This window comes from Triturus cristatus, chromosome 6 (genome assembly GCF_964204655.1).
Source record: "Triturus cristatus chromosome 6, aTriCri1.1, whole genome shotgun sequence".
NCBI lineage: Eukaryota > Metazoa > Chordata > Amphibia > Caudata > Salamandridae > Triturus > Triturus cristatus.
The window spans coordinates 620,493,710-620,516,611 of record NC_140589.1 but is presented as its reverse complement, the minus strand read 5'-3'; the positions used below and the strand labels follow the sequence as shown (position 1 = coordinate 620,516,611).

The window sequence follows — 22,902 nt, the reverse complement described above, 5'->3', positions numbered from 1 at the left end:
ATGCAACTGGTGGTGCTATATCCATAGACTTGCAAATTGTTTAATCCGCCCGATATCTAGGGACTATTATATCACCTGTTCCTTACTGTTAGATTTCAGTTAAACCATTGGAAACAACTTCCCATATCACTGGTTGGCTGTATTAATCTATTTAAGATGTGCTTCTCCCTATGTTTTGTTTCTTTTCCATGTACTACTGCACTACATACCAAACAGCTTCTTAAAAATGTGGAATCTTGTGTCATTACGATCCTGTGCAATCACATTATGCGTTTTACCTGCTGGATCCACAATGCAAACAACCACACCTGCCGATAGAGACCAGTTAGATGTAGGAACATTAAAAACTAACTTGGCAACACCATTGCCCCATCCCACACAGCTGATATAGACTGTGCACTGCATGAACTTGTGCTAAAATGCTGCGATCTCACTCAGATTTACGACCCAGAGATTTCACTAGTTGATAATCCAGCACTTCCTCCAACATTTAAAATGGGAGTTGAAGTTAGACTCGAGAAGGCAGGCTTCTTGAAAGTGGGCGAACATTTTGACACTAACCAGTTTACAAAGATGGATCAGTTTTGCGAGGAAAGAACACTGTCGTCCATTGGTGTTTTTCAGTATTTTCAACTTAGGTAGGATGCCCAGGCTGGCTGGCCCTCCTTTCCAACTGAGCCCTAGATTTTTTTCCAGCTCAAACAGATGCTTAAACACCCACAGAACGGAGGCTGGATTTCAGGATTATATAGTTTATTAACTGAGACCATTGTCTCAACGGCACCGAAGACGTTGGGTAGATGGGGGGTGACCCTTGGAGACTAAAATGTTCCAGCAGTGTGGAAACCTTGTTGTCCACAAACTAAGAGGGTATCGATTAATCATAGACATAAATGAATCCATTTTAAATTCATCAAATAGACTCTAGTTCTACAGGTTTTTTATACATAAAATTCACCCAGAACAAACGGCAGGCTGCATTTAGCGGATGCACCTCAGCAGGCTTCTTCAACCTGGTGTGGGACTGCCTGCATGTGTTCGCATACTGGCAGGAAGTTGTGCAAATTCTTGGCATAGTGGGGGGGGGAGAACCCTATAGAGTCCTTCCCCAAACTACGATTACTAAAATATGACAAGCATGTTCCCCCAAAGGACGATGCAACTCGCGGCAATACTAATCCTCCTTGCAAAGCACTGCACACTGAAAACCTGGATGAAAGGCCCTTTGCCACAACAACGGAATGCTTGAGGAACGCTGCAACTTGTAAAATATGGGGATCAGACTTTGCCCTGCTGCAGGCCCACAGTCCAGACCTTGAGACTTCTGGGGTCCTATCAGAAGCTATTTATTTACACAACAAGGTAAAAGGCAATACAAATAACAGTACAAGCTGGGTAATATATGACCAATATGAGACACGATATGCTGGAACCTTTTGTGAATTCAAAAGGCGCTACAGCTCCCACGAGAGGGTGGTTTTATTTTTTTTAAGATGGAAAATTCATGATTACTGTGATGTGATAGGGCTATAGGATCTGTTCAATATCAGCCATGTTAAGACAATCTTATCCTTCTTTGTAGCCTTCTATGTATGTTTGAGTGAGATGGTAATATTGCAAGTGTTGCCAAAGGATACTAGGGTGTGATATTACCTGTATCTGTTCTTTATGTGATCTGACCTTGAGGGCCTTGTTTGCTTATAGTCATGACATTTTAAATAAAGTATATTAAAAAAACTTTGAGACTTTAATATGTTAATTAATATGGCAAGGAAAATCTACCCGCAGAATCTTAAAATCCCTCATGTTTCCAACAGCTAGAGGTGGATGGAAGGCTCCTGACTGGAGATTGTATTATTGGGTGTGTTTTTGCAATCATATAAAAATTCTTCACTCTTGACACACCCGGGGACAAATGGACCTAACACTTGTTGAATGACTGTATGCAAAGGCTACCTACAAAACTTGGCAATCAAACATTTTTCAAAAAAGGGAAGTTTAAGACATTGCTACATTCATGCAAAATCTAGGGCAAGATAGCATAGTTTTGCCAAATTCCCTATTTCCATGCACTTATTACATTGAAAGACAACTTTGAATCACCAAGTTTGTTTCATGATAACATTTTTGATAAAATGTTTACATCAAGTGATAAGATAATTTCAACACTTTTTCTCAAACTTCACACTTAAAATTTCAGCAATGTCAGAGGGAATTTAATTTTCATACAAACGTTTTTTTCCAAATACTTAAAGATCAGACATTTTCTCTAAAACTACAAATCTACTTTTCTTTTATACTTACACACCATTGATAAAATGGTCTTAGGAACAAAGCTAACCTGTATTTCCATGTTATACGCTGAATTAGGTCAAATCAAAATTGATGATAGAATTCTCTGGGTTGATAAGTGGTCTCAATGGCTAAAGGAGTCCATATCCGCCAATCACATTTTTTTCAATATTTCAGAGATTTTGTCGATTCATTACACCAATTCGACTAAGATCGTAGCTATATTGAGAATTGTATGATTTTTATATTATCTCACATAAACTATCAAAATAGTACCAATGCAAAGCCAAATGTGTTGAACACCAAACCTATTAGCTGTGCCAATGCTTGTTTTTTTTACTTTTATTTTGTAATCCTTCTCTGTAGATAGTACAGACAACTTCAAAATGAATTACCAATAAAATAATACATCAGAATGAAGATTCAAGAACCAACAACTCTACTTACTAAGCAGAGCAGCTGCTACCAGGCTCAGGATCACATTTGTATAAACAAAAAAAAATCATTAAAAAGCATGGTGAAAGCGACCAAGCATATACCTCTGGGGAGCAGTGCGAGCACACCTATGTGTGCCCCCTACTTCAGGTTGCAAGTACAAAGCCTGTAGGCACACGATTAGCTAGAATTCTCTTTCATCATTAAAATGAAGCCACTGCAGCCGCGGCACGCGGTCAGATGAACAGATGTGACAGCTTAAAGTTCCCATACGAAGGAGTCCACCCTGCAGGTCTTTGCATAATGGTTTAAATGACTTAATGATCACAACTCAATTGTGAGTAATAATGCCCATCACTCAGATGCTAGCGTACAGTCATTATTTACGAAGGCCAAAACACTGCCCTCAATATGTCACTTCTAATCTTGAGTTCTGGCTCACCATACGAGACGTCAGTTACCTGATGTAAATAATGCACTTTTAGACACAATGCGCTACGAAGCTACCTGGAGAAAGCACATCCAATCACCGGTGATGTGGGCCAAGACACGCTCATCTTCCCACACGAATATTTCCAAATGGTGCTTGCACATATAGCTATAACAGTAGGCGTCACTATTACCATACTCAACTACATTTTTCAAGAATACCATTAAATATGTTCTACTTTCATACTCGCAAGGACCGGATCTGTCACGGGTGGTGGGGGGTGAGGGGGGGGCAGCTTGGAATCGCGCTGAAAGAAAATATAGGTCACATTTTTCGGATTCCACGTGAGCGACTGCAAAGGATTCTCGAAGATTCCGCCCATTTGTTCCGAAGCCTCCCTGGGTGAGCTCCGAGTGCACGCGAGGCTGCTTTCACGAGTTGAGAATTTTAAGCTCGAGTTGCGGGTATGCCATCAGCATTTCATGCAGAGAAAACATAATACTCAAACCTATGTCAAAACAATATGGAATTGGCCATATTTTATGGGCGCTAGAGAAACAAGCACTGGCAAAGCCAAAAGGACTAGCTTGCCATTTGAGTCCTGATTAAAATATTATAAAGTCTGCTGCAGTGAAAAAATAAAACAAAACTCTTTGGAGATATAAAACGGTGCTTCATCCATTGCAGTGCAATTACTCCAACCGAGGCAGAATGCTAAGCCAATCAACCTTTAACATGAGGGAGGGAAAAATACTCTTCTGGTTGGAGTCAACCAAATGGGCTCTACACACGGACAGCCCTGATCAGTGTTGTTGTAACTTGGGTTCCATATGTGTGGGTCATATATTGTGAATGTATTCCTGCTGTGTGAGTGCTTTAACTGGTTGGTTGGCTGCTCTGTTTTTGTTCCCTCACCACTCCCACAGCTAATGTCACCTTTGCATGTGCTTGGTTCTGCTGATGCACCCTTGTTGCTTCTAGGTGGATCTTCTGTGGTGATTATTCTGTGGTTGAGCTCAAGTTGTGTGTAGGAAGACCTCGGATTAAGGCTGCTCTGAAGTCCCATTCATATCACATCTGCATGGACCTCAGAAGGTGACTGTTTGGTTGAAACCTGTCAGAGAGCACAGCTGTCTGTTTACAAAAGACTTATTGGGGAAATGTTGATAGCCGACCTAATAAAAACTCCACCCATTGCTTTCCATGGGATTTTGTTATCTCACTCTTATTTTCTTGCTTTCTATTCAATGGTTTTATATGATTTAGCATGCTTATCTAGTCTTTGTCCCTCCCGTGGAGCATTACCTTTGTGCCGTATCTCTGATTGGCTCCTTTTATCCTTCAAAAAGTCTGCTTCTCGGGAACCTTTTTTACTTTTTCCAAAAGCCATCTATTAGAGTGCATACATTTCTTCATTCGCTGTTTTCCCACTTTTCCCAGCAAATTTTTCCCTAAACATTATAAAAGTTCTACTTTCAGCAGCACCCTTTTCCTTTGAGCTGCTCTCAGTGCATTTAAAGTTTCATACAGATTCGCCCTTTCACTTGCTCGCCCATGCATCCATCGGTTTTAAGCCATGACATCTAGGGCCTTAACTGCAATTTTTTCAGGACCAGAGGCGAGGATTATGCTTTAACTTTCTCCACTTTATTTAACAGCAGCCCTTTTTACTTCTTAAATCGAACCATATTTCCCATGGGATACTGGGAATGGTAAATCAAACGAATCTGCAAACAGTCCCATAATCCAATAGGTGTCCAATTAGAGGTGGTCAGCATTTCCGTCATAGTCCTTCACCTCTGTCACCACTTTCTCTTTTGTCGCTACTCGCAGCCCAGATATGTGCCTTTACTTTTCTCTCCGTGCATGGTGCATTCTTTGTAGTAGTTTTAAATCCGTGTGCACGCTTATTATGCGTCGCGGGCTCTCTTTGCGCTCCTACATGACTGAATTTAATTTACCTGGTAGTGGCAGAGTGCAGGAGAGTGCGGGAGGGGGTCATCACTCCACTAGGTGGAGCTGTGGTAGTGCAGTTTTCTATGGTTTACGACATGCGATTTTGGAATTCCTGTCAGTAGAAGGGAGCCAAATTTGTGTGCAACCTGCCTCAGCCTTTCCCTGCCCCTGGAGAGTGAAGTCCCGGCTGGGGTCTGTACAGGCTTGTAAGCCTGACCTTTCAACAGATTTGACGCCCATCACAAGGGCTAGTAGTGAGTGTTAACTTACACCCCACTGGGGTCTGTATTGCTGTGCAGCAGGCTGTGAAGCCTGGAAAGGGACATGCTGCCTGGAAAGGGACATGCTCCCAGGCGGCTTGTTCTTCACCTCAGATTGACAATAATACCGTGGGGGTGGGAGGGGTGTCCTTGGTGCTTAGACCCCAAGAACGGCTGTGCCCCCCAGCGCTTTACATGAGCACCAGTTTCGTTACAGATGGACACATTCATTTTTGTTACGCGCGGGGAGATTACGCGATTTGCCCAGAATCACGGGATGTTGAGCGTCTCTACCGAGACTCAAACCCGGTTCCCCAGCTTCGAGGTCGACCGCTCTAGCCTGTTAGCGCTTTGCGTTGAGCCCTATTTTCTAGGCGCTCAACATCACGCTGCGCTAGGCTATTAGTTGAAACTCCACTATCATTACCTATCTCTGTTACCTCCCACCTGGACAGTCACCATGGAACTAGAGGGAGATGCCCAGTATGAGGAGGATCCCTTGGGTGCTCTTCCTTGGGATGATGAATTTTATGACGCTGTTGATGCCTTGATATATCGGGCATTGGAAGAAGCCATGGCACCCATGGAACAGCGCTTATCATAGTAAATTGCACGTGAATGCACAAAACTGGCCAAAACCCAGAGTTCAGCAACTCCTGACCCTGCTTCCCCAAACCAGCCCCTTGAAACCGACCCCGTACTAGCCAAGCTCCCACAGGAGGCAGGGTAGACCATGATGCCTTTGCGTGCCCCAGGGAGGCTTTCTTGTACCGGTCCCAGTCTCCCCCGGTACCAGGGTATCCCACAAAGGGAGTACCAGATCCAACCTCAACCGCTCCCCCAGATGATGATGCACACAGGAACACTGACAACGAGGCTGAACCTTCCTGTCCGTGGCGTCCTTCTCCTACACCCCTAGCCACTGGCCCCTACCCCATAACGATTCTTCGGGCATGCTGGACCCTGCGGAACTCATACATCCCCATTCCTCCGAGTGGGCACCCTCTACCAAGGTAGCAATTTATGTGGCAGGGCGGATCAGAACCCCACTGGGGAAAGAGGCACGTAAATGCCTAAAAGCAGAATGCCCTCGCCCATCTTTAGATGGCAAGGTAGCCATGACACCAGAGCTGAACCCCAGAATGACCACCTTTTTGGCCAAGCTCATCAGAGATCCCAAAAAGGACATCAGCAGGTCCTGGTGGGCATGCCAGAATAAGCTCCTGGACCCACCACGTCCTTTAACCAGGATTCTAGACATGGCAGAGGACGCCAAGGTTTCGGGATCTCTGATATCCCTGGAAGTCCTCTCCGGGTGGGTGCAACATGTTTTCGTCACCAAGGGCAATGCCAATTGCGCTCTGTCCACCCAGCGGAGGTGCTCTTTCCTCATTAAGGTGGACCCCAAGTTGAGGGATTTGGCAGACTCAGAGGCAGGAGCAGTAGCGCAAAGGGGGGCTTTTTGGTGAGCCGTTTATTAAAGAGTTAGGGAAATTTGTGAATACATTTACTTCTCTAGATAAGGCTCAACCCTCAGTAAAAATAATTTTTTCCTCGCTGGTTTTCCGAGGGCCAGTCGAGGCAGGAGCCGCTCGGCCGGCCAATACTCATACCAGAATCCCCAAAGATGGCAAGTCTCCAGATGCGGGCTATACCACGACCGCTGAGGTAACGTGTACCAGACCCATGGACAGCGATTCCGAGGACATAAGGGATTCAACTCTGACTAATTCCGGTGAGTGCACCCTTCTTCCCTTGTACAAGTAGGGGGCCGTCTGGCAAATTATTTTCCACGCTTGGAAGTCAATTACAAGTGGTGAGTGGGTCCTGCAAAGGATTCATGTGTTTCATGAATCATGTGTTTCATGTATCATTCATTTTGCGGAATACCCAGTCAGGTTACGGACCTCAGGCCGCTGCAATTCTCACAACATGAGGCGGATCTGATGGGTGCAGAGGTTACCTCGCTGCTCGACAGGGGAGCTATTTTTCCTACCATCCCCCTTCCACAAGGCTTCATAAGCAATATTTCCCAGGTTGACAAGGCTGATGGGGGGCAGAGACCGGTTATCAATTTACACGAATTAAACGAGTGGATGGTTTATCACTATTTCAAAACGGAGGGGGTCCACCACCTTCGCGATGTCTTAGACCCCGGAGATTGGATAGTCCACCTGGACCTGAAGGATGCTTACCCAACTGTCATGGTTATTCCACCTGCCAGTTCTTCTGGTGCCAGTTGTTTCAGTTCACAACCCTGCCCTTTGGTCTCTCCTTCGCTCTGTGGTGTTTCACAAAGGACCTCAGACCAGAGAGCACCTCAGGGTGCAGGGGACACACCTCATTATTTATTTGGACAAGATGCTTTTCCTGGCGGAAGATACCCACCAGTTGTCATCCCAACAGCAAATAGCAGTCTCCCGCTCGCAAAACTCTGCTTTGTCATAAACAAAAGAAAATCCCTTCTGACTCCAGCGCAAAGAGCAGTTTTTTTTGGGTTGCATCATAGATTCCACAGAGGCTATGTGAAGCCTCCCTTTGAGGAAGGTGGCCAAGATGAGACATGAGTTGTGGCGAATGCTAACCAGACAGAGAGTGTCCTTGCCGCAGACTGCCTGCACTTCAGCGCTTAAAGGCGACACACTTGCGCAAGGGACTCTATTTTTCTCAGTCGGTGGTCCTTTCGGAGGACACACGCGAAGAGATTCTCTAGTGGCTTTCACATTTGGAAGCAAAGAATGGCAGAACAATTTGGCTCGGCTCCAGATCTCATTATAGAGTCAGACGCTAGAAGATACATCTGGGGCTCACAATGTGGAGAGTTTTCAACAGGAGGGTTGGGGTTTCCTCAAGAACAGAGGTCACACATCAACTGTTTGGAACTGCTGACAGGGTCCTTTGCAGTCCGCAGTTGGACGTGAGACAGGATCCAATTCTGCATCCTCTTAAAGATAGACAACATCTCAGCTGTCTGGTACATTAATCACCTGGGGGGGTACTCGGTCCAAGGTCCTCTCGGATATCGTGACCAATTTTTGCAGCTTTGCCTGGACCATCAGATATCAGTCAATACCTCCCGGGGAAGGACAACATTAGTGGCAGACTAGCAATCCCAGCATTTCTGGGACTTCAGGTCTTTGTCAACCTCCAAGACCAATGGGGTCTGTTTTCAGTGGATCAGTTCACCTCCAGATTAGATTATCAGGGGCCCAGGTTCTTCAGTTATAGGCCAGATTCTTAGGCTGCCGCCATAAACGCCTTTCTGGACTGGGAGCTGGAGAGGGCTATGTGTTTCCCCCATTCGTGATGATTACCAGGGTCAAGGCCCAGATCATACGCCAGCAGCCGGTAGTAGTGTTTATCATCCTGATTTTGAAATCTCAAGTCTGGGTTTTGTTTCTTCTGGAACTTTCTTGGGATTTTCAAATCCCTCTCCCCCTATTCCTGACTCTCGTCCTCAATCCAGATCGAACTCCACATCCAATGGTGTTGGAAGGGTAACTTCACCTCGTGGCGTGGAGGGTACACAGGACGATGGTCGCTCCCGGGACTTCCGGAGTAGACTGAGGCCCTCCTGTCGAAGGCATGGTCAGACGGCACCATCAAACAATACGGATTGGCTTGGAAGAGATGGTGTCGTTGGTGAGGTAGTGCAAGTTTTGAATTTGTTGACCAACTTAGCGCAGAAAGGTATGGCATACCGATCAATTAACAACTTCCGTTCAGCTATCTCGGCAGGTCACCTGCCAGTGGAAGGGTCCTCGATAGGGAAACAGCCGTTTGTGTGTGTAGACTCCTACGTTGGATTATGCTATCCTTGCCTCCAGGGCCGTGTTGCTCAGCTCTTTGGGATGTCAACAAGGTTTTAAACCGTTTTCTGACATGGAAACCTAATAGGTTCTTCTCAAGTAAAGAACTCACAGAGAAGTTGGCGATGTTGTTCTGAATGGTATCATGCAAGAGGGTGTCAGATGTTCGAGCCCCAGAAATTATGGGAAGATCCTTCTCTCCCTCTGGAGTGTCATTTACACTGAGCAGGCATATAAAATGTCATACCAGAGTTATAGAATACTCGGCGTTCCTGGATTCTACTAGGCTGTGCGTGATCTGATGCCTTAAGGCATACAAGGAGATGTCAGCGGACTTTCGGCCCCTGGGTGAGAGACAGCTCCCAATCACTCTCAAGAAGCAGCATAAAGCGGTTCCCTACTCGACCATAGCCCAGTGGGTACATTGGGTGATGCAGGAACCAGGAGTGGGTCTTAACACCTTTGGTGTGCACGCCACTCATGATTTGATGGCCTCTAAAGCGTTCACTTTGCGTGCCTGTCTGGAAGATATCATGAACACGGCCCACTGGTTTTTTGACTCAACTTTTAAAAGGTTCTACTTTAAGCCAGTGTTTGATATGGCTCATTTGGTGGTAAGTAAGTTTCAAACTAGCATAATCCTCGACTCCCATCCTGACATAGAATAAGAAAGTTCCTAGCTATCGTAACAGAAAGTTTCAATTCAATTAAGAACTCGGAGGCAAGGATTATCCCAGCCACGGAGTAATTATCCAGGAAACCTTCCCCATGACTAGTAGGTAAATATTTGAATTTCTTTGGTTGTAATCTTGTGAAATGTTGATAACTCAACAGAGTTTGGTTATGCATATCCTGTGTACTGTGTAGATTTGCTATTAAGCAACAAAATGTTATTATATATATTTTCCTTGTGGATGTTCTAGTTGGTTGATATCCTCACTCTCGTTCTCAGGGCAGAGAATAGAAAACAGGATTCATAAGGAATGAGCTAGGGTGCGACTCGCCTGACAAAAAAGGTGACAGAGGTGAAGGACTATGATGGCAAGGCTGACCTGATTGAACACCTATTGGATTATGGGACTGTTTGTTTGCACATCATTTGAGGGAAGGGGGGAAGAGAGAGAGAGAAAAAAAAATGCATTTTAATAAACACAGAAGGTCACGGTCAATGCCAGACCAACTTAGGGGCCCATTTATCAAAGAAAGTCTTAAAGGTGCACCCATGGTATATGTCCTTGCATTAGGTGGAGCTATACGGCTTCCGTGAATTCCCAAGAATTTACAGAAGTAGGACAAGAAATAGTACTCCTAGCAAATATTTTATAACTGCATTTTAGCATGAGCAATGTGCATGTGTAGATTTGCTCATGCGAAAATCGGAGTGTTTTCAAGTTCACTTTCCCTCCAACCACTTTTTTCCCAACTCTGGAAGAAGATTTACGTCTGCCATTGTCGGGAGTAAATTTCCAAGTTTCTCTGTATGGGAAAAGATGAGAGAAGAGTTGTTGATAACCCTCAAAACATGCAAGTTAGTAGGTTTACATAGACTCAAAAGGGCATTCTTTCTCTGGAACTATTGCTTACCACTACCTTCAGCCCCAGTATGTAGATCTGCGGAAATGTGGCAACATAAGGGGATTGCCAATATTCAAACACTACTATGGTATGAGCCCTGGCATAATCAGAGAGGCTATATCAGAGCTCTTATATAAAGACATTGCTGCCGTAATTTGTCACCGCACTACATGGCACCAAAGGGACAAGTGGATTTTGTTACAGGATAAGTAGATTTATGAAGAAACCTGCCCCTCGGACATGTAGATATTTGATTAAATTCCACACCCCTGCAGCGTATATCTCAGAGTGCCCGGGAGCCTTGTCATACACCTTTTCCAACACTGTAGAGCTGTGGACTGTAGCATCCAAGTGTATGGGACCCTAGTGGCCTGGTTTAGCAGCTTGGCCAGCAATAGGCGTGGGTGCTGCCCTGGCTCCGTCAGATAAGTCCCGTCCTGGTTCACCCCATTCAGCCATTGAGCCACCTACTGCAGCTGTGCGGCCAGCTGGCAATATTCAAAGTCTGGCACTCCAAGTCCTCCTCTCTCATGAGGTGCTGCAGAGTCCGCAGTGATACTCTGCGTCTTCCGTCTGCCCAGATGACTTCTCGTACCAGTGCATCCAGTGGCCTAAACCACCAGGCATCAACACCGGTAGATTAGTGAAGAAGTACAGAAGGCCAGGCAGCAAGACCATTTTGGTCAGCGAGACTCTAGCCATCAGCGGTAGTCGCAATGAGCACCAAAAGGCAACGCTAGAGCGGAGCGAACTGAGGGCTCCGCCCAGATTGCCCTCCTTCATGTCTTCCAACGAGTGAAATATTCGGATGCCCAAATATTTTAAAGTACTGGGGGTCCAATTGTATTCTGCAGGGAGCTCCCATGGTCTAGGGGAGGGCCCATCCACAGGGAACAGATGTGTGTTGTGCTGGTTAACCCGAAGGCCCGAAAGTGACCCAAAGTCCTCCAACAGTCCGAAGGCAGTTCCCGCCCTCCTCACGGCATCTCCCAAATAAATCACCAAATCATTCAGTGTCAGTTCCAGGCTCTCTCCACCCCGGCGAAAGAGCTCAGCAAGTGGTTCCACCGCCAGTGCAAACAAGAGTAGGGACAGAGTGCATCCCTGGCAGGTACCACGTGATATCATGTATTGTGGGGAAATAGTCTTGCCCGTCTTAACTCTCGCCGTGGGGAGAGTGTTTAACAACCAAACCCACTTCAACCAGCCCTCCCCGAACCCCATTTTCAGCATGACCTCAAGCAGGTAATCCCAAATCACAGTATCAAACGCCTTCTCCAGGTCAACTGAGAGGAAGGCAGCCTGTGACAAAGTACTGGCATCGGAGTGGTAGAGCACTGAGTATAGTCTGCGTAGATTGTACGATGTGTTACGGGAGAGGAGGAACCCATTCTGGTTGGAGTGAAACAAGTGCTTCATATGTGGGAGTAGTCGAATTGCGAGTATCTTACTTAGTCATTTAAAGTCAGTGTTAAGCATAGACAGGGGCCTAAAGTCTTTCACCCATGGATCATGGCCCGTAGTCTTAGGGAGTGGGATCACCAGTGCGGACCGCGTAGAGGACGGTAGGCGTCCTAGTCGGAGAGTCTTGTTGTACAGTGTAACCAGGTGGGGGGGCCAAACTAGCTCCATACTTCGCATAGAACTAACCTAGCATGCATAGTTACAAATGATACTTGAATTCTTTTCTTTTTGTTTACCGGGGGAGAGGAAGGGACTGGGGCCGCACTGGCCAAGAGGCGAATCGCAATAACATGGAAATCAACCATGGGACCGCAGATTAACACATGGATTCAAGAGGTATCTAGGTGGGCTACTGCAGAGGGTAGAGCGCTGAGTAGAGAGGAGCTGGGGGGTCTGTGCAAGCGCCCAATCGCTGAAGCCTGGAGGGATACATTGTTTAACTGGGACCACCCGAGCTGGCCTAATAACTAAGACGAGGAAAGTGGGCAATCCACGGAGTGAGAAATTGAGGGCACTGAAGCGGTGAGGAGGCGATACATGGTCGCCAAAGGGACACCCAAAATGCTGATTCCCGGTCACCTCCCACCCCTCCCCAATAATAATAATACAAGTATCAGAATAAGGACACTTGGGCCAGCTCATCAGTTATAAAGGTTAGATTTGACATGACTTGTAGAGTGCACTGGCCTAACCAGCCCTACAACAAAACCTGCCAGAAATATGGGCACCACATGCACTGTTTGAGACTGTTTCTCTTTTTTTATTAACTTGTTAATTTAGTGATATTTACGACATGTCTGTCGCATGGAGTCGCTGCTGATTACGACGACACTCCCTATCAGTCAGTAGGCCCCAGAGAGTAAGAATCATGGTATACACGGCGCAACTATGACACGAGAAACAGGTCGAATATAATAAACTAGAGCCCCTTTGAGAGACATAGGGGGTGCAGCCGATTAACAAGAGGTCTTTCCACCCCCCACATTACTTGGCGCCTACAAAATACAAATGTGATGCAATCATGTCCTGTATTACACATTAAGTTCCCAAACGGGAACAAACTGGACAATCTAAAATCAATCTGTACTATCTGTCACTTAATGCCTACTGTACAATGTCATGTATTATTAAAATGGCAATAAAGAAATAAAAAAATGTATGCATACTAGGTTCATACACCTACAAAGTGCAAAATGATGCAGCCAACCATATAGGGTTTTTCCCCTGTTTATTAGTCATGCTGCACAGGAACACGGATGCGGTGCAGCATGGATAAAACCACTGGCAAAGCCAATAGGTCCAAAAGGCAAGATCTATTGGCTTTTCAAATGGTTGTTTTTCTTTTGTTGTGCTTATGATGCATCTGTCTGGATTTGGCAATGTGATTGCTATTTGGCTGTGCTTATGTCATGTTTGTAGAAGCCAAATAGTATTATCGTCACACTATTGCACTTTCATGCCTGCTTGAGCTCTTGTTGCTGCTTGGAGGACTATATATGCTTACTGCACTGATGCTGCACCCAAGTGTGTCACACTTTCTAGTTATCAGAAATGGGTTCTAATTCCCATATGGGTAGGCCTTACTTTTGGACCTCATCCAAATGCTATGCTATTGTCACATCTAGATGGATCCTCTATTATGGCTTTACCACTGGTACACTCACTTAGCCTCCCGAACAGCCTCACACCGATGGACAATTTCTTCTGCTGTGCTTTTGCTATGCCATACATTATGACTGTTCTGTGGTTGTATTTATTGGTTCTGGCCCTCTGGTTGACTGCTACAGTCATTACCCAATCCCCCACTGAGAGCAACCGCCATGCCCATTCAAGGATTCCTCATAGTCAGTGGGCATGGGTGAAAAGCTCATGGAGCTGGTTAAATAAATCAGAGCTCCGGCATGGCCGGCCCATGAAGATACTTTTCCTGCAGGTATTTGTGGCCAGAGGGGCCTGGGAGCTGGTGGTGGAACCCTAGATGACCGGAGACTGGTTCCGGCACTCGGACGGCCCCGGGTCTCACTTGCCCATACATGAGCTTGGCGGCTGGCAGCACGGCCTCACATTAGCTCGGGTGACCAGGAAACTGCAGCTGTGAGTTTCCGAGCCAGATTTGGGCCATGGGGGCCTCGAGTAATCTGTGGCACCAGCAGGAGTGGAGGCCAACCCAGCCTAGAGGTACAGGGGGGTCTTGGACTTCGAGTTAGGCCTCCCTGGGACAAGAGGTGCTGGCCGGGTCCTGTGCGATACCAAAGGGGATGTTGGACAGAGCGTTTGAGCAAATCAAACACTCACCCCCAGTCAACTGATCTGGGTTTAATCCATCATCATTCTTTAGCTCACTCCACCACCCCAGTTCAGACATGGCCATATGCAAATCAGTATGAACCTGTGCCTCATGGGAACAGTTCAGCCCGAACTGCCAAGCCATGTCTTCTCTGGACCGGAAACAAGCATCCTGGGACCGGTTTCGGTCCTGGATAGCGGTGGTGAAAGAGGCGCAGCCTCGCATTAGCCATGGAGACCTGGAGGTTGTGAGTTTTGGAGCCGAATTTGGGCAGGTGGGTGGAGGTCCAGGGGGGCTTTAGACCTGTTATCAGGCCCTTCCTGGGGCTGGAGGTGACAGCCGTGTCCCGCAGCCAGTGGCGGTGATGGAGGCACGGGATCCTCGGTTGGGGACCCCTTGGTGAGTGAGGCGGGGTGCTCGTGCTCTGCAATGGTAGCTGGGGTGCCTCAGAGGGAGCTGGTGTGCTCCCTTTGCGCGTTTCCCCTGGGGTGGTGGCCAGGGAAGTGGCTGCTGATGGGGGGACTGGAATGCTGCGCATGCTCCTGAGAGTGCTGAGGCATGCAGCCTGTGGGACGGCACCAGTCGGTGGTCAGTGGCAGTGGGGGAGAGACAGATGGCATCAACGGTGTAGCGAGTGTGATGGAGGACACCCCATACTTTCCTTGTAGTGTGTGTTGTGGCTGGCTGGAGGGCATCTAGAGAGGATCCTTGCGGATCGGAGACTGGTCTGTTTATGGTGGAGAGGGCACACAGGGTCCCTGGGGGCCCTCCGCCACCCGTAGCATATCTGTGAGCAAGGGTGGTGCGGTGCCTCAGTTTCAGGGACCACATTCTTAATGTGGCTCAGACCCATGACCCTTGGCAGTTGGACGGGGGGGCAGTTAACATTTACCTGGACTACACTGCTAAGGTACAGAAATAGCGGGAGTCGTTTTTGGAGGTGAAGTGGCAGTTGTAGCAGCTCAACATCAACTACACGCTAATGTTTCCTGCAAAGTTGCACATCACGGAGGGGCAGGGTTTGCATTTCTTTTGGGTCAGTAGAGACGGTATGACTGGTTGGAGTCTAAAGGACACCCCTTCCTAGGCTGCTCTGAGGCCCCTTGGACTGATCCCTGGAGATCCCAGCAGCAGCATAGGGGGCAAAGATGGGGATCAAGTCCCAATGCTCAGTCTGTCAGGGACCTGTAGCTGTTGTTCTGTGCAACTAAACTGAACACAGCTGGCCAAAATAAAATGTAACTATTAATCTCTAAAAACATATTCCTTAGACCTGCATAAGACCTCCACCTTCTTCCTCCAAACTATTTTATTGAATGAACATAAGTTATTACAGTTATTATTACAGTTATAGCAAAGCATGTTTAAAGATAGATGCCAATCACAACAAGAACTGATCTTATGAGATTAGTTCTTGATTACAAAATTTTAGAATGTGTTAAACAAGCAAACCTTACTTCTGGCACAGCTGGCTAAATAGCACTTTTGGAGACAGAGGTCCTTTTCCGGAATCCTTCATGCTGTGCAGAAATGAAACCATGGCCGATGTAAGAGGTCCAGGACCAGAAAGGTTCACCACCAGCAGATCCTACAATGGAAATTAAAATGCATGTAAGAGAAACAAATACAGTGAAAATGGGTGCATGATTGTATTTGAACAAATATAGCTACTGATAAGAGAGAAGTGAGCCGATGAGAGAATGACTAATTCATGGGCAATTCAAAACCAATGAGCCCCAAGAAAAGCGAGTTCAACATAGTGCAATTTCTATGGACTGTTTTAAGGGTTCTAGCTTTAAGTGCTCTGAAAGGCAGACCATGTGGCCCAAGTGGTAGCAAAAGTAAAACAAGATAATATACGTGTCCAGGTGGAAGGACAGTTAAATGAGAGTAAAATATTTTTGCTTCATGAAAGCAAAAATGAAAAGCAATCAAATACAGGAAAATAGCATAAACCACAGCATTAACTGTTTCAATGATAAATGTATACAAAGCTAGCAAGAGGGCCCAATAAGTTAAATGCTCAATATTGAATTCTCAGGAGTATGAATCCTACTAATGCCAATTAAGTATTTCAGCATTCCGAGGCCTTCAACTGGAGCACCACTGAACTGGGCAATAGTAAAACCTGTAATGTACATTGTTTCGAAAAGGCGGGAGCGTGGCATGAATCGCTGTAAATAAACCAACTTATAAGTAATGTTATTAATAAGACAAAAACATCTAAAGAAAATTGCAAAAGACCTGCTCACGCCATTTGCGGCTAAAAACATCGGGAAACATTGACCGACACAACTGCCGAATAGAAAGCCTTATGCACACCACACACAACGCTGATAACAGCTCTAGACAACAAGGGGCAAAACTCCTACAGGACACCAACTGAGTTCTTGACAATCCATATTCATTCTAGTAGACCCAACACGAACACACGCAAACTTTACACTACAACTACGCAGAAGGACTTTAAGTGGATTACAACTGCAAAAGTGAATGGAACTTTTAAAAACTTGGTAACGTGCACAGAACGGTATTGGACATGAAGTTTAAACACAGAACTTCAATTGCATTTTTACAGAAGCCTTAACCAAGTATGCAGAAATATAACCAGTAGAAGACACTGACTATTAATATCAGGCCCATTTACCACAATCTTTTCCTACAACACAAAGAGATGGCTAATCTGCCTAGGAACTAAAATGGTCAAATTGTATAAACAAATGTTGATCAAATATATACAAGACTGGAATTTACTGGGGTGTGACAATTGCAGCTACTGTTCTGATGGCAACCGTTCCTTTAACGACAATAGCCCCTGCACGGCGAGCAAAATGGTCATTATTGGGCTAAAGAGATGTGAGAGATCAGTAATGCTACTTGCCCATAACTATCGACATTTTTCAAACAAAGATACAGCATACGAGCAATAGTTTCTTAGCTCCTTGGGCAGTGGGTGCAACAACACAATTTCTGGCTATCAAGCACATGGGCATACTAACTATATAGAGAGGTTTGGACACCTGTGGACAGACTTGTTTTCATTGGAGACAAACTATTTTCTCCCAAATTTCTTTTCAGTGGTTCAATCCAAGTCGTCTTGGGGCATTGATTCTCTGATGACTCCGCAGCCGTGTGAATTGTTATATATGTTTCCTCCATGCCATTCAATCCCGAGTGTACTGAGAAAGATCAGGGTGAAGACAGCCAATTCCCTGTTGACCCAGAAGACAGTGGTACCCATCACTAATTCAGTTAGGACACGAGGTCACGTGGATCTTCCTGCTGTCTCCTCCTCCACTAGTATTTACAATTCTATCTTTACCAGACCTCAGCAGTCTACGCCTGGGAGTTTGATACTTTAAAGGCTAGTCAATGGTTGCTCTTTGAAGGTGGCTCAATTTAACCAACACATGGCGATTTATTTTTTTCTGGGTCAGGGAAGGGTCATACATATAAAAGGAATTACTGTTCGGGCGGGGACGGAAACTTATTTCCTCTAAAGGTTTTTACTTAATTTTCTTAATTTGCTTGGGCAGGCAAACCTTTGTCTGGGAGGATGGGACTCATTCTGGGATGAGGAAGTCTAGTACTCGGAGTAATAAAGATTACCAGTAAGCAACCAGTTCGCGAAAGCAATATGTTACTTACCCTGCAAGCATCTGTTAGTGGCATGTAGTGCTGTAGGTTCACATGCTCTGAATACTCCTGCCATCTAGTGTTTAGCTCGGATGTGTGCAACTTGTTTTTCTTTGAAGAAGTCTTTCAAGTCATAAGGTATAGTGACTCCTCCTATAACTGGTAATGTGCACAGGCATCAGCTCTATTGTTAGACTGTTTTCCGCACGGCGGGCGAGGATGAAGATGGAGCACAGAAAAGCAGAAAATAACCACCTGAACAAGAAATAGAAAAGAGAAATCTGCAACAACCAGAGGCTTCTCGCTAGGAGGGTGGGTGCATGTGAACACCTAAAGCACTAGATGCCCGAACAACGGCTTACAGGGTAAGCAATACACTCCATTGTAGCATATGCAGCTTTAGATACATTCAGTGGTGGACAGGGTCTTGATCAATAAGTCTTTATCTACCAGAGTGCTGTGTAGGTATACTTTGTGCATTGAGGTGGCACTATGGATGACCTCTTGGTAAGAAGTGGTATCATCAGGAGGGGAAGGCTTGGCTAGATAGAGATATGGATCTGTGTCGATAGATCGATATTATAGTCGCCTCAAGGGTCGTCTCCAAGTTCAGAATAATATGGGGGTCTGTAGGGTGCGAATGACAACTCTGCCATAGGAGGAGTGAGAACTCTTCCGGGCAAGAAGGCGAAGGCGGCCTATTTGGCAGTGATGGAGGTGATGATGGTGGAGGATGAGGAAGGGGACAGAGAGCTAATGGGCTTGTCCTAGTGTTTCTTCTGCTTGGGGAAAGGTAAGGGCTCCAGTGCAAGCTCTTCCTCGAAAGTCAATTTCCTCCTACTGGGAAGAATGTCCAGGACCTTCGAAGGCAGCTTACTAGAGATCTTCTCAGTCTGCCGATGGATAAAGAGGCTCTTCTGTCAAGCGTCAAGTTATTCCTAGAGACGCTGGATGATGGGCTTCACTAGGTCCTTTCACCCCACATATAACAGTGCTCTGGGTGCTAGGTGAATTGACGTGGAGGAACATTTTTGGCTTGCGGAAGCCGAGGCGATTTTCAGTGCTGAATGATTTTTTGGAGCTGAAGGGGTCTTTGAAGCTGATTTCAGTGCTGGCGTTGAGGGAGGTTTTAGTGCCTAAGAAGCCTGTGGCTTGTGGAGCAGTTGCGACACTGAAGATTGGCTAGGTATATGGTCACCCATCCCCCTCAATTTTTGCTCCAATGCTGAAGGTTATGACTCTGAAAGTAAACTGGAGCCTACTGCCCAGGCCCCAGTTACAGTGCTCTCTCCCTAAAACTGATATATGTAAAGATTTTAACCCCCTTACAGATCCCTAATATATGGTACCAGTGATATTCATGGCATGGGATTTAAAGAGGTCACCACATCCTGAAGCACTGTTTGTGCCACTCTGTGTGACGCAAGTAAACTACTGACAGCAGGTCTTCCATTGCAGATTGCAGTAGCAGTGCAAACTGCTTGAATCCCACTTTGCCCTCACCCTGTGTGGCAAAGTTAGTGCACTATTTTTAATATGTGCCAGTCACCCTTAAGGAAGGCCTCCTAAGCCCAGGAGACTGGGTGCATTATATTATAGACGTGAAAATGTAAGTGCACGCTTATATGTGCCTGTAGTGGCCTTCACCATTAAAGGCTACAATAAGACATATACGGTCCATCGGATAACATGGGCTGGAACCAGGCCAAACCCGAGGTTGGCAGCTCCATTATGGTACTGCCTAAATATGTTGTGTTTGTATAAAACAACATGCCTTATCACCATGACACTAATATCATGTTGAGGACAATGTTGCATGCACCTAGGTGGCTACCTTAGAGGTTGCCCACCTGGTTGCCCCAGCCTTTCCTATGCTCTGGCTAGCAGCCTGCAGCTGCTGTCACCCACAGGAATCTGACCCCGTACTAGGAGTTGTGAACTCTCCCATGAGTCAGAAACAATGGCCTCGACGGTAAGGAGGTCACAACTCCCTCCCTGACAGGATGCCTAGTGAAGTGGCACATCAAGGCATTGAGCTTCAAAGCATGCATCATCTTTGATATTCAATCAGACTGCCTCCCCAAGGAGGAAACTGCCCTCCACCTGCCCACAGGCACATTTGCACCGGGGAGGAAGGAAAATTAGGTATTCAGGTGTACACCCCCAGAAGGCTAGCCATACATCTATGGAGGGATACCTGGTCTGTACAGCTAATGAAAACTTCTGCTATTTCTAAAAGTGGAAGAATAGAGTGTTGTAGATAGAAACATGACCTACACCCCCAATGTGGTCACATCAGGGGAGAATTTGCCGCTGGGGCTAGAAACTAGTGGGCCTGCAGCAGTGATTGTACCACCCACTCAGTAGCCCTTTAAACATGGCTCAGGCCTGCCTTTGCAGACCTTGTGTGTGCAGTTTTAAACTGCAAATTGACCGTGGCAAGTTAACCTACTTGCCAGACCCCAACCTTCCCTACTATTACATATAAGTCACCTTTAACCCCTTGAATGCCCATGACGAGCTGGACTCGTCATGGCACACAGTTCTCGTGTGCCCATGAAGAGTCCAGCTCGTCATGAGGCATTCCCTGGGGGAATCCCTCTGGTGCATGCACCAGAGGGATTCCCTTTAATTAAAAACAGCCTTGAGAGCTGGGGAAGAGCTTTCCCAGCTCCCGAGGCCCCCCCCTGCTTTCCGTGTAATAACTATCGGCGCGCACGTCGCGCCGACGTCATTACACTGAAACTGAAATGAACCAAGAGGCTCATTTCAGTTTCACTTTCTACGTGCTCAGGGGGCTATCTCAGCCCCCTGAGCACGTAGAAAGACGGGAGAGGTATCGTTGGAAAGGGGAGAATCTCCCCAGTGGATCCCTGATTGGGGCTCGCCACAGAAGGGCGATCCCCAAGCAGGGGTCCACCCACTAGACACCATGGAGGGGGGAGCGGCCCCTTGGGCAAGGGCCTTTGCTCCCCCCATATGACTTTGGCACCATTGAGTCTTTTTGCCCCCCCAGGGGGGCAGATGGGGGCAGTAGCCCCCAATCTGCCTCCCGGGGGGGGGGGGGGGGGGCAAAAAGCCCACTAGACACCAGGGAATTAAAAAAAAAAGAAATAGGGGTGGGGGCATGGGCCTGCCCGTTTTGGGCATCCCCCAATTATTACAGTCTTTCTGCCCCCCCGGGGGGCAGATGGGGCATTGGCCCCTAATCGGCCCCTTCAAGGGGGGGCAGAAAGCCCACTAAACACCAGGGATTTGTTTTTAGTTTTTTTTAGGGTGGGGGCTGCCCGAAACAGGCACGCCAATGCCCCCACCCACCCGCCACAGATGGGGCATTGGCCCCCAATCTGCCCCCCGGGGGGGAAAAAGCCTACTAGACACCAGGGAATTTAAAATAAAATAAAAAGTGAGGTTTGCAGTGCATTCTGGGCAAGGAAACGTTGGGGGATCCACGCAAGCCATTCCTCCCTGGAATCCCCCGGGTGTCTAGTTTTCAGAAATGTATGGGGTTGGTAGGTTTCCCTAGGTGGCCGCCGAGCACCGGGCCAAAAACCCAAAGTGACCCCCCTTGCAAAACCAGGTCGTTTTGAGATAGGCAATTTTCATGTCGCCTCACTACGTTGTGGGCCCTTGCCTGTCGCGGGTACTTGGGCCTCCCACACGAGTGAGGCACCGTTTTTATCGGGAGACCCGGGGGAACGCTGGGTGGTAGGAAATTTGTGTCAGCCCAGTGATGCCACAACTTTCCCACACAAAAATGTGTGAAAAAGGTGATTTTTTCAGCAAAATTTGAGGTTTGCAGGGCATTCCGGGTAAGGAAACGTTGGGGGATCCATGCAAGCCATACCTCCCTGGAATCCCCCGGGTGTCTAGTTTTCAGAAATGTGTGGGTTTAGTAGGTTTCCCTAGGTGCCGGCAGAGCTAGGGTTAAAAAACTACAGCTAGGCACTTTGCCAAAAAAGGTTCATTTTTCACTGCGAAATTGAGGTGGGTCCACGATGCGTTTCTGCACCGTTTCTTGTCGCGGGCACTAGGTCGACCCACACAAGTGAGGTACCATTTTTCTTGGAAGACTTTGGGGAACGCGGGGTGGGTGGAAATTTGTGGATCCACAGAGATTTCAGAACTTTCCACCAGAGAAATGTGGAGAAAATTTGTTTTTTTTGGGCAATTTTTTAGGTTTACAAGGGATTCTGGGTAACAGAACCTGGTGGGAGGCAGTCAAGTCACCCCATCCTGGATTCCCCTGGGTGTCTAGTTTTCAAAAATGTATAGGTTTGCTAGGTTTCCCTAGGTGCCGGCAGAGCTATGGTTTAAAAACTACAGCTAGGCACTTTGCCAAAAAAAGGGTCATTTTTCACTGCAAAATTGAGGTGTGTCCACTTTACGTTTTGCGCCGTTTCCTGTTGCGGGCACTAGGCTGACCCACACAAGTGAGGTACCATTTTTCTTTGAAGACTTTGGGGAACGCGGGGTGGGTGGAAATTTGTGGATCCACGCAGATTCCAGAACTTTCCACCAGAGAAATGTGTGGAAAATGTGGTATTTTTGGCAATTTTTTAGGTTAGCAAGGGATTCTGGGTAACAGAACCTGGTGGGAGGCAGTCAAGTCACCCCATCCTGGATTCCCCTGGATGTCTAGTTTTCAAAAATGTATAGGTTTGCTAGGTTTCCTTAGGTGCCGGCAGAGCTAGGGTTAAAAAACTACAGCTAGGCACTTTGCTAAAAAAGGGTAATTTTGCATTGTGAAAATGTGGT

General features: G+C 46.7%; 1 protein-coding gene across 4 annotated transcripts in view; it reads right to left on the bottom strand.

The window, feature by feature from the left end:
• USP45 (ubiquitin specific peptidase 45) overlaps positions 1-22,902 on the bottom strand; it is a 1,582,349-nt gene that overhangs the window by 952,706 nt on the left and 606,741 nt on the right. For all 4 annotated transcript variants that reach the window (XM_085611114.1, XM_085611117.1, XM_085611116.1 and 1 more), the window contains exon 8: positions 15,966-16,096. In XM_085611114.1, the coding sequence (XP_085467240.1) occupies positions 15,966-16,096 (131 nt within the window). The remainder of the gene's footprint in view (positions 1-15,965; positions 16,097-22,902) is intronic.